Source organism: Amblyraja radiata, chromosome X (assembly GCF_010909765.2).
Source record: "Amblyraja radiata isolate CabotCenter1 chromosome X, sAmbRad1.1.pri, whole genome shotgun sequence".
Taxonomy (NCBI): domain Eukaryota; kingdom Metazoa; phylum Chordata; class Chondrichthyes; order Rajiformes; family Rajidae; genus Amblyraja; species Amblyraja radiata.
Window position 1 is genome coordinate 8933188 of NC_045999.1, and position 12642 is coordinate 8945829.

The following is a 12642-nucleotide window of genomic DNA, read 5'->3' on the forward strand; positions in this document are numbered from 1 at the left end:
TGATCAAGCATGTGAACCAACAAAATACCAGATCAAAGGGAGGCTACAGATTTTTGGCTGTTGAGTAGAGCAACTACTCGTGGATAAAAACAGTTTTTATGTCTGGCTGTGGCAGCTTTGACAGTCCGGAGTTGCCTTCCAGAGGGAAGTGATTCAAAGAGTTTGTGGCCAGGGTGAGAGGGGTCAGAGATGATCTTGCCCGCTCGCTCCCGGTGAAGAGCTATATTTAACCCATGATTGCTCCATTGACAGTCTCCTGTATTTTTTGTTAAACCACTGAGTGACCACAGTTGCTAACCCTTCTCCCTTGTTGTCCAGGGTCTAACGTACGGCCGGTACAAGGAACTAAACTGCTTGCACTGCCACGGGAAGCTGAGTGTGTTTGCGGAGGCGGCCCTGTTTTACCTGATGAACTCCCGGTCAGAGGATGAAATGGGTGAGCCGAGCTAAATGTAGTTGACTTCATTCGGAGCAGGTTTATGGAGTTGGGGGGAAAGAAGATCTGTTGCAAAGAAACGCATTTGGAATACGGCCCTGGAGAGCGGGGACACGTGGAGTGTTCATCCCAATGTCATTCTCTTCCTTTCCTTCCTCAGCATTTCTCCCCCACACCTTCCCTCTCTCCCCTCCCCCTCATCCTCTGCTCCTTCCTCTGGCTTCACAATCAGTCTGTCTCACATCTTCTGCTTTAATCGCTGACCTTTGCTCCAACCATCTACCTACCCCCCCCCCCTCCCCCCCCCCCCCACTCCAGTCTGTGTCCACCTCCTCTCCTCTCTCCCAGCTTTCTTTCCTTCCCCCCCCCCCCTCCACAATCAGTCTGAATCCCGATATGAAACGTTACCTATCCATGTTCTCCAGAGATGCTGCCTGACCCGCTGGGTTACTCTAGCATTTTGTGTCAATCGAACAGTATGAGGTGTTTCCCTTTTTCCTGTGTTTCATTATATTAAAAAAACACTCAATTTCAACCACTTCCCCCAAATATATGAATTAGTAGGCTTCGCATTCTCACTACCCTCTTCAGAAAATAAGTTTCTTCCGAATTCCAGTTGTAATTTTCCACTGACTATCTCGCTCTGTAAATAAGGTCTTTCATTCACGTTCCCAGTCAATCCCTCCCCCATTCCTGTTAAAATCTTTCATTGCCCATTCTAAGCCACTCCTTGTCCATCTCACTGGAAGACCACATAGACAGGGACTGCTTGATCCTGATGGATATTGACAATTCCATTATTAAACCAAAGCTACTCAGCAGATCAGGCAGCATCTCTTGAGAACATGGATAGTTGACGTTTCAGGTCGAGACCCTTCATCAGACCCTAAACGTTAGCTGTCCATGTTCTCCAGGGATGCTGCCTGGCCTGCTGAGTTTTGAATTCTCCAATTTCCGGTAGCCCTTGCTGTCTCCTCCCCTTCTCAGCTCTCCCTCAGCCCCCGGGCTCCTCCTCTTCCTTTTTCCTTTCTTCTCTCCGCCACCCTCCATCAGTCTGAAGAAGGGTTTTGGCCCAAAACGTTGCCCATTTCCTTCGCTCCATAGATGCTGCTGCACCCGCTGAGTTTCTCCAGCATTTGTGTCTACTCCACCCTTTGTGGGGGTTTTTTGTGAACCAGCATCTGCAGTTCCTTGTTTCTTTTTTTTTTGTTTTTTTTTTTTTTTGTTTATTTTATTAGAAGTTAATACAGTACAAAACAGTACAGTGGAACCTAATTTTAGGTTCCAACTATGTCATACCGTAATCCATTCTATGTACAACCTCTACTTTTATGTTTTGAGAAGGAAGTAAGCAAGACAAGAAAAAGAAAACAATAGAAAGGGGAAAAAGAGGAAAAATAGATGGTAGAGAATAGAGAAACGTGAAGTGTGTATATAAAAAAAAAAGAAAAAGTGGAAAGTAGAAATAGGAGAGAAGGCCCCTTAAAAGAGAAATTTTCAAATCTGTATTGGGAGATGTAGATCTATCTATGTAGATTCAGTATGCATGAACTGAAATCAGCAATCTTTACAGTACCGCTGCATCACATGATTCCAAAAAGTCGATGAAAGGAGACCAACTCCTTAAGAATTGGTCATATTTATCTATTAGTCGGAGTCTCATTTCTTCAAGGCGTGCTATGTCCATCATATTCCTAATCCACATTTTAACAGTTGGTATGGTTGTATTTTTCCAAAATTTAAGTATCAATTTCTTTCCAATTATTAACCCATAATTAAAAAAAAGTTTTGGTCTTTATTTAAATTGATATCTTCTACTATTATTCCAAATATAATCCATTCCGATTTAGGTTCTATTGTGGACTTGAAGAGCTTTGTAAATATATCAAATATATCGCTCCAAAATGTATTCAACTTTGTACATCCTACAAATGAATGTGTTATATTAGCGTTTTGAAACAAACATTTATCGCATCTGGGAGAGACGTTTGGATAACATTTATTCAACCTCGTTTTTGAATAATATAGTCTATGTAATAATTTGAATTGAATTAAATTATGTCTTGCATTAATAGAACAATTATGTGTGTTCATCAGATACTTTTCCCATCTATCCTTCGAGATCTTTATCATTAGCTCATGTTCCCAATCTTCTCTTAGTGCTTCTGTTGAGGGTAATTCCATATTTAATATATTATTATAAAAGTATGATATTAGTTTTTATGAATCAGCCTTAATATTCATTGCTTCTTCTAAAGGGTCTAAAAATATAGTTTGAAATCTATGTATATATTTCTTCATAAAGTCACATATCTGTATATATTTAAAATATTGATTATCCTTCAGTTTAAATTTAAATTTTAATTGTTGAAATTATAACAGTTTACCCAATTCATACATATCCCCTACTTTCATAATCCCCAGTCTATCCCATTGTTGATATGTGTTGTCGATGAGAGAAGGTTTGAATGCGGGGTTGTTCAATAGTGGGGTTAGTACTGATAGATTATTTCATTTCAAGGATACTTGTATTTGTTTCCAAATTCTTATTGTATTGTGAATAATTGGGTTCTTCTTATATATTATACTATTCAATTTTATCGGTGAGAGCAGGATCGTTCCTATATCGTGCGGGTAGCACTCCTCTTTCTCCATTCTTATCCACTCCAACTGCTGAGTGGAACTATCCAACCAGTACATTATGTTCTTAATATGCACTGCCCGGTAGTAATACATAAAGTTAGGTAATGATAAACCCCCAACTTCTTTAGGTTTACACAAATGCTTTCGTTGAATTCTATGTGTTCTGTAATCCCATATAAAATTAGTGATAGTAGGATCTAGTTTTTTGAAAAAGTATTTTGGAATATATATTGGGATCGCTTGAAACAAATATATTAATTGTGGTAAGAAAGTCATTTTTATAGCGTTAATTCTACCTATCAATGAGAGCGGGAGCGTTTTCCAAAATTTAATCATATCATTCAGTTTATTTAATAGTGGCATAAAAGTGGCACTAAATAATGATTCCTTATTCCTTGTTTCTACAAGAGTTTTCTCATTACTGGGAAAGTGCCAGTTAGGGAGAAGAATGTTGTCCTCTGGGTTATTCGCTCCTTGAGCTCGGAGGTTGTGTGTTGGACTGCAGACGTCTCGTAACCATTCAGTGACCAGTCGTTTGGTCTTTTTTTTTCCTTGCGCTAGACAAGAATTCAGTTCACCGGCATCCGAGGAGGCTGCCCCAAGTATCTACCATCCAGCTGGGGAAGCCCCTGCCTGAGTTTGGCACTTGTGGCCACTATAAGAAGAGTTGTCGCTGGCTCAGGTAAGATCTGCTTTGACTTCGGTTTTTGTGGCCGAATAATAGACAACTGGTCGTTCGGCCCTTCGAGCCAGCACCGCCATTCACTGTGATCAATAGACAATAGTTGCAGGAGTAGGCCATTTGGCCCTTCGAGCCAGCACCGCCATTCAATGTGATCATGGCTGATCATCCCCAATCAGTACCCCGTTCCTGCCTTCTCCCCATATCCCCAGACTCCGCTATTTTTAAGAGCCCTGTCTAGCTCTCTCTTGAAAGCCTCCACAGCCCTCTGAGGCAGAGAATTCCACAGACTCGCAACTCTGTGAGAAAAAGTGTTTCCTCGTCTCCGTTCTAAATGGCTTTTTCCTTATTCTTAAATTGTGGCTCCTGGTTCTAGACTCCTCCAACATTGGAAATATGTTTCCTGCCTCTAGTGTGTCCAAGCCCTTAACAATCTTTTATGTTTCAATGACATACCCTCTCATCCTTCTGAACTCCAGAGTGTACAAGGCCAGCTGCTCCATTCTCTCATGGCTGATCATCTATGGAACTGATGCACTACAATGCTGAGAACTATATTCTGCACTCTGCATCTTGCCCTTTGCTCTACCTATTGCGCTTGGCCTTGAGTTTGACCTGATAGAATAGCAAGCAAGATAAAGCTTTTCAGTACATATAAAAATCATAAACCTAATCCTACATTATATCCTGTTTAAGAAGAAACTGCAGATGCTGGAAAATCGAAGGTAGACAAAAATGCTGGAGAAACTCAGCGGGTGAGGCAGCATCCATGGATCCATGAAACCCGCTGAGTTTCTCCAGCATTTTTATCTACCTACATTATATCCTCATTATTTCAATAGCCGGTACCCCACCGATCATTTAGATGAGTTGGAGCAAGATCATTTTCCCTGCAGATTTTGGGCTCTGAACAAGAGATAGGATCAGGACCCACTCCTTCTGCTGAATGTGGACTGTGTTTAAGGATAGCTTAGTTTACAGATGCAGCATGGAAACAGGCCCTTCACCATGTCGACCAGCGATCACATCGTACACTCGCACAATCCTACACACTAGGGACAATTTACGATTTACTGAAGCCAAATAACCTAGAAATCTGTAGGTCAGGACCACTCGCTGGTTGGTGAAAGGATGGTCCATTTGCCTGATAACAGCTGGGAAGAAACTGTCCCTGAATCGGGAGGTGTGCATTGTCACACTTTTTGCCTGATGGGAGAAGAGGGAGTGACGGGGGTGAGACTGGTCCTTCAATCAATATCAATATCAGTTTTATTCGTCACATTGCACATAAAGTGCAAGTGAAATGAATTTGCCAGCATTGCCAACAATGAAAAAAGAACACACACAAACACAATACAAATTTAACACTAACATCCACCACAGCATTCATCACGGTGGTGGAAGGCACAACATTTGGCCAGTCCTCCTCCATTTTCCCCCGTGGTCGAGACCTCAACCTTGATTATGCTGGTGGTCTTGCTGAGGCAGCGTGACCTGTGTGTGTGTCTCTCTGCATGTTGCAGTGTTTTAAATGTTCCTCTTCTGGTGAATCTTTCAGGTTTCAGTGTTGCGGGAAAGCCTACCCATGCGACCTGTGTCACGACAACAAGCAGGACCACCTGATGGAGATGGCTACGCGCATGATCTGTGGCTTCTGCGCCAAGGAGCAGGTGAGGGGCGGCTGTTTCAGCTTGGTCTATTGTCACGTGTAGCGAGGTACAGTGAAAAGCGTTTGTTGCGTGCTATCCAGTCAGCAGAAAGACAATACATGATTACAATCGAGCCATTTACAGTGTATTTACTGTCCAGTACAAGGGATAATGTTTAGTGCAAGGTAAAGCCAGCACAGTCCGATCAGGAAAAGTCCGAGGGTCACCAAAGAGGTAGATAGTAGTTCAGCACTGTGTCCATGTAACCTTGGGTGACCTGACAGTATGAGACAGTCTCGTGCAGTTCAGTTTATGTAGGAAGGAACTGCAGATGCTGCTTTACACTGAAGACAGACACAAAATGCTGGAGTAACTCAACGGGTCAGGCAGCATCTCATGAGAAAATGAATAGGTGAAGTTTCAGGTAGAGACTCTTCTTCAGCCTGAGAATTGGAGGTGAGAGATACATCCCCTGATTCCTCTCGTCTCCTTCTCCCCCGACTCTGTCTGAAGCAGGGTCTCGACCCAAAGTGTCACCTATTGCATTTCTCCAGAGATGCTGCCTGACCAGTTGAGTTACTCCAGCATTTATTGTTTATCTCTCGTTTAGTTTATAGTTGCCACTTGTACCAAGGTGCAGTGAAAAGCTTCTGTTTGTGTGCTATCCAGTCAGCAAAAATACAAGACATGATTACAATCAATATCTTCAGTACACAGATAAAGGATAAAGTGTACAACATTTAGTGCAAGATTAACTCCAATTAAAGATTGGTCTCTAGTGAGGTCGATCGGAGGTCAGAACCGTCTCCAGCTCATGAGAATGATGGATCTTATAGAAACATATCAAACACTGGACCTTATAGAAACATATAAAATACTTAAGGGTTTGGACAGGCTAGATGCAGGAAAAATGTTCCCCATGTTGGGGGGAGTCCAGAAGCAGGGGTCACAGTTTAAGAATAATGGGTAGGCCATTTAGGACTGAGATGAGGGAAAACTTTTTCACCCAGAAAGTTGTGAATCTGTGGAATTCTCTGCCACAGAAGGCAGTGGAGGCCAATTCACTGTATGTTTTCAAGAGAGAGTTAGATTTAGCTCTTAGGGCTAACGGAATCAAGGTATATGGGGAGAAAGCAGGAACGGCAGTACTGATTTTGCATACCAATAGACAATAGACGCAGGAGTAGGCCAATCGGCCCTTCGAGCCAGCACCGCCATTCAATGTGAGCATGGCTGATCATCCCCAATCAGTACCCCGTTCCTGCCTTCTCCGCCTATCCCCTGACTCCGCTATTTTTAAGAGCCCTATCTAGCTCTCTCTTGAAAGCATCCAGAGAACCTGCCTCCACCACCATCTGAGGCAGAGAATTCCACGGACTCACCACTCTCTGTGAGGAAAAAGTGTTTCCTGGTCTCCGTTCTAAATGGCTTACCCCTTACTCTTAAACTGTTTCAGGTCGGGACCCTTCTTCTGACCTTCTCAGTCCCAAGACAATTGGTCTTGTGCAACTTTGATTGAAAGATATACAGCTTTAAAAACATGCCCTTCGGCCCACCAACCATGTCCCAGCCAACCATCGATCGTCCATTCACACTTGTTCTATACTATCCCACTTTCACGTCCATTCCCTACACACAAGGGGCAATTAGCAGAGGCCAATGAACCTGCAAACCTGCACATCTTTGGGGTGTGGGAGGAAACTGGAGCACGGGTGGAAAACCCACGCGGTCACGGGGAGAACACTGGGCATCTGACCGCATATTCTGTGGTCTCTGGCGCCGTGAGCAAGCGGCTCTCCCAACGGGGGGGGGGGGGGTGGGGGGAGATGTATGTGTGGTGCGTGTAGTCTAGTCAGGGCCTGCTCCGTCTCCGACTCACGCAGTGCGCTTGTTTCCAGCCGTACAGCAACGGGAAGCCGTGTGCAGCCTGCGGAGCCATGATGACCAAGGGATCCCACACGAGCCACTGGGAAGGAGGCCAAGGCTGTCGGAGCCAGATGCGGATGAGTCGGTAAGTCTCCCCGTGCCGATCCTCGGCCCTTTACTTTAGACTTGTAGAGTTACAGCGTGGAAACGGCTCGGCCGGCCAGCGATCGCCCCGTACACTAGCACCACCCTACACACTGGGGACTATTCACAGTTTATAAAAAGCCAACCGACCCACACACCTGCACGTCTTTATAATGTGAGAGGAGACTGGAGCACCCGGAGAAAACCCACACGGTCCCAGGGTGAATGTACAGACAGCACCGTAGTCAGGATTGAACCCGGGTCACTGGCGCTGTGAGGCAGCAACTCTACCGCTGCGCCACCGTGCAGCCCTATTCTCGGTGGCGGGATTGCTTTTATTCACGAGAAAATCCCACTCACAAGCTGCACTGGGATTATTTTCCTCGTTTACACTTATATTTTTACTTTTCTTACTTAATGTTCCCTCTTCGGTAGAAGCCTCCATTTTACATAACTCCTTAATCTCAAGAGTCCCAGTGCCTCATAGTTTTAGTTGAATGATACAGCATGGAAACAGGCCCTTCGGCCCACAATGTCTACGCTGGACATGATGTAGGTATGTTGCAAAGCCTACCTGAAGCGTCGCTGAAAATCTGTCGCTGCGGGTGTGCGCGATTTTGGCGCCGTTTAGAGGGGGGCGGGTTTAAAGCGCGATTTTCTCTAGGCTGTTCAAATCGAAGATGTTCAGCCTAGTTAATTATTAACGAAAAATCGCTGAAAGACCCCGTCGCAAAAGCTATTATTAGTTTTAAAGGCCTCGTATAATAGTTATAGTAGTTTAAAAATCAATCTCTAAACCCGCGACCACCAGCAACCGCAGGGTCTCATAAAGCAAATAATAGAAGGTATGCTGTATATTTTTACATTAAAAAGGGCTTCTAAAGATCCCTTTATACAAAGTTTAATATTGCGAGTAGCTCATTTTTGGCCCATTATATCCCGCAGTATTTTTCTCGGCATTTGGGGGCACAAATCTAGCGCAATGTGAACGTTCTAAACCAGCGCGTTCCACAGGGACCCACTGGAAAGCTGATTTAAATGGGCATTTATTTACAGCAATTGAACACTAAATTCCTTCCATTTGGTCTATAAATTAATGTAAATGAGATTTAAAAATCATGTTTTATTGTGAATTATTTGTGAATATTATTTGGACATTTAGGCTATTTAAAAATGTTAATCATTTATTAAGAAATGGATACGGACGGCACGGACTTGTTCGGCACGGACTTGTAGGGCCGAGATGGCCTGTTTCCGTGCTGTAATTGTTATATGGTTATATGATAGATGTTTAGATCCAGTAATTGAAGTCTGAAATTAGCTACAATTAGGTAACTAACTAATTATATGCTTTAATTTCAGGTCATCCAAGTAAGATTATTTTATATTTGTTTCAGAATGCTTCAATCTATGATAACTGAAAATTTCATTCAGTTCTCTTAATTTTTAAGAAAGTTATGGGCTTTTGACTGTTCAAGATCACAGCTTTTTTGTTATGTCCATAGAAAATCAATAGGGAACAAGATGCTCATTTCCCAGTATGAAAATGGCCATAACTTTTTAAATAGTTGAGATATGAAAGTGAATTAGGTGTCAAATTAAACTTATTTTTATGCTTTATCTGATGGGATAAATTGCAGACTTGATTTTTAAAATCTCAAAATTTTGTAACATTGCTACATGATGCCAGTCCACGCCGACCAACCGTCACAGGTCCACACTAGTTCCATGTTATCTCACTTTCTCATCCACTCCCTACACACGAGGGGCAACATAGAGGCCAATTAACCTACAAACCCTCCCGTCTCTGGGAGGAAACCAGAGCACCCGGAGGAAACCCACACAGTCACAGGGAGAACATGCAAACTCCACACAGACAGCACCTGAGGTCAGGATGGAGCCCAAGTCTCTGGCGCTGTGAGGCAGCAGTTCAACCAGCCCCACCACTGTGCCGTCTCGTGGGTTCTAAGATCAATGTCCAAAGTCTCCCCTCCTGTGGTTCTTCCCCTTCACCCAGCATGTTGAAGGGCAAGTCCATGGGTGGGCTTAGATTTTGCGAGTGGTGAAAGTGCTGGGTGCTTGTTTATGAAGGAACTGCAGATGCTGGAAAATCGAAGGTAGACAAAAATGCTGGAGAAACTCAGCGGGTGCAGCAGCATCTATGGAGCGAAGGAATAACTCTTTGCCCATGTTGATTGAGGATGCATTCCATCGCCCCGCTGTGCCCAGCGGTCTCAGAAATTGCCCAGTGTGCCCGTGGACACGCATGGCCCCTCTCTAGGACCACCCTGGCGCGGATGTAACCCCGGAAAAGGGGCAGGCGGCTGGTTCGGGGGAGCCCTCTCCTGCCTTGTGCCGCGACTGCCTTTTTCTTTTGTTGCATTTTAACCGAATCGTCCACTTACTGATTAACAGCGCGAGGGTGATTGACGTTCCTTCTCCGCTGGGCCCGCTCGCCTTTAACCCCGCGTTGCTCTCTGTGTGTTCCTTACACAGCAAAGACAAGCAGAAGTACTCGAACGCTACGAAGACGGTCTCTCGCCGGTCTCTGCACCAGCAGCCCAAGTGAGCGGCAAGGCCGGGGTTGGGATCCCTCACCTGCGAATGGTGGCCTTAGTAACAACTCTGTGAGTGGGTTTGGTGTGTGCGTGTTTTTTTTTTTTTTCTTCCCCCCCTGTTGTTCCTTTCCCCCCTCGTACAACGAGGTGGTGAGAGGATAAAATGTTTTCAAGTTTCGAGGATCTTGGGGAGAGGGGTTTGAGGAATCGGACGGCCTTTAGTTCGTCAGGCCCGCAGTAAGATGCCATCTCTGCCCCAGTGGGGGCTGTACAAACTTCAGAATGACTTGCCCCGCATTGTTAATCCTGTGTAAGTGGCTCAAAAGTCGGCAACATTTAGTGTGCCCCCCTGCTTTCGACTAACTCCACCTGCTCTGAGCCAAGCAGCCGGCACCTGCAGGCCGTGTCACTTGTCGCGTCACGGTTCTGAGTGTGTTTGCACCACCTCATGTCCCAAGTATGTAGTATTCACAAGGGCACGGCTAGATGTCCACCCGATAGCCAGATTTACAAGGGTTATGGGCCGGGTGCTGCTCCTACTTGCTAGTGGCATAAGTAGGGGGCAGCCCCCCACTGGGACACCTGCCATGGCACAGATGCCCACTGCAGTAGTGTAGAGAGGCTTGTAGATGTTGGGCAGCGTGGCAGAGTCCTGTGCCAACCCCCCGGAGAACTGATGGTGCTCTCAACTCAACTCCAGCCTCCGAGTCAGCGGGGAGCGGAGCCTGCACAAGTACATTTGGAAGTTGCGTTCTCATTTGGTTTTGAATGTTCAAGGTTATCACTGTGTTGATTTACATTTAATTTGGCAATTTTTATAAAATGCGGTCAAATCTTGTACTATGCAACACATTGCCATGCCGACAGTGGGAGGAAACGCTTGCGACCCTGTAAATTAGATGAGGGAACGAGCTGTGCGCATCTAAGGGTACCGCAGACATCCACTTGGGAGGTGGTTCATGAAGGGTTGTTTGACGAGGCTGCTTCAGTGTGGTTCCGATCGACTACAGTTAGTTACATGCCGGAGGAAGTCTGTGGGTTGGATTTTCTGATGTCTCTCCTGCAAATGTTTTGCGTTTGTCTCCTGTGAATCATTCTGCGATTGTGACCCATCTCCCCCCCCCCCCTCCCCCCCATCTATGGGACGAGGGGTAAAGAGAATGTCGTTCCCTTACTAGAACCTGTTCAGTCATTCATTCTGGGTGCAGCTGATCAATTCCCCCCCCCTCCCCCGCAGCCACTGACACCCTTACGGAACAAAACATGCGTCTGTCCCACGCTGCCTCAGGTCTGGGACCTTTGCGTGTCTCCGAAGCTCGAGAGGCGGCTGCGAACCCAAAATAAAAACAACAGCAGAAACTATGCATCGTCTGTGGGAAGAAAAACAATGAATGTCCCCGGTCAAAGTGGGAAGGAGAGGATATAGGTTGCAAGGGGGGTTTGGGAAGGATATGGGCCAGGGGGGGAGGGGATAAGCTGTAACTCTTGTCGGTCTCTTCCACAATGGAAGCAAGGCCTTGGTAGATGTATAGGCACAGTCTGGATAGATAGGCAGGAGTAGAATGAGCTTGGTTGGTCCTGCCTTTTAGACTCTGTGGCCACTGCAGTCCGTCCACATGGAGTTCCAACACTGATTCATTTCCCAGACCATCCCGTTTGTTTAACCTCCTTGCAGTCGCCCGGTGAGATGTTGCCAGTTCCCACCACATATGTAGCGGAGATCCCACCTCCCAGATCGCTGCCTCACTTTAGTTCCGTAAACTCAACGTAGACCTAACGGCCAGGATAATGAAGTGTGTGTGTGCGGAGCGTGTTGGGTTGCGGCACCTCCTCCCCTGGTAGTCGCCTTCATCTCATGCTTTAGGAGCTGGGAGATAGACCTGCTAACATTGAGCAGGTAGACAAAAGTGCTGGAGAAACTCAGCGGGTGCAGCAGCATCTATGGAGCGAAGGAAATAGGCAACGTTTCGGGCCGAAACCCTTGGGTTTCGGCCTGAAACGTTGCCTATTTCCTATTGCCTATTTCCTATCTCCTTTGCTCCACAGATGCTGCTGCACCCGCTGAGTTTCTACAGCACTTTTGTCTACCTTCGATTTTCCAGCATCTGCAGTTCCTTCTTAAATTCTCTTAACATTGAGCAGGGTCCAGTTACTTGTTACCTGGGCCTGCACGTTCCCCCCCCCCCACTGCTCCTGCCCTACTCGTTGCCTCGGGATTGGGACCGGCTGCAGCCGTCCTCCAAATCTCCACCTTTCCCACTCTGCCCCCCCTCGCTCGCATCCCGGGAGAGGATCGGGGCTGCCCGAGCGTTGGCGGAGGGAGGCCTCAACGCGGCTCGCGGCCAACAGTTCCCCACGCGGACCCATCGGCAACAGGGAGTTTCCCCATCTCTCTTCCTGCTTCCTACATTCTAACCTGGGCCCCAATGTCCCAGTGAGCAAAGAACTGCAGATGCTGGCTTACAGGAAAAGTTAGACACAAAGTGCTGGTGTAACTCAGCGGGTCGGGCAGCATCTCTGGAGAGAAGGAATAGGTTTTCCTGCCTCTGGAGGAAAGGGGCGGCTGACGATTTGGGTTGGAACCCTTTCTTCAGACTGGCCAGACAGAAACGTCACTCATCCTTTTTGTCCAGAGTCCATCCCTGACCGGCTGAGTTACGGCAG

At 46.1% G+C, this 12642-nt stretch overlaps 1 protein-coding gene across 3 annotated transcripts in view; it reads left to right on the forward strand.

Moving 5' to 3' along the window:
• The window catches only part of LOC116968325, a 34393-nt gene extending 22450 nt beyond the window's left edge, over positions 1–11943 (forward strand). For all 3 annotated transcript variants that reach the window (XM_033015074.1, XM_033015076.1, XM_033015075.1), the window contains exons 8-12: positions 319–436; positions 3641–3761; positions 5320–5431; positions 7309–7421; positions 9917–11943. In XM_033015074.1, the coding sequence (XP_032870965.1) occupies positions 319–436; positions 3641–3761; positions 5320–5431; positions 7309–7421; positions 9917–9989 (537 nt within the window). In that variant the 3' untranslated portion in view covers positions 9990–11943. The remainder of the gene's footprint in view (positions 1–318; positions 437–3640; positions 3762–5319; positions 5432–7308; positions 7422–9916) is intronic.
• Positions 11944–12642: the final 699 nt, after the last annotated feature.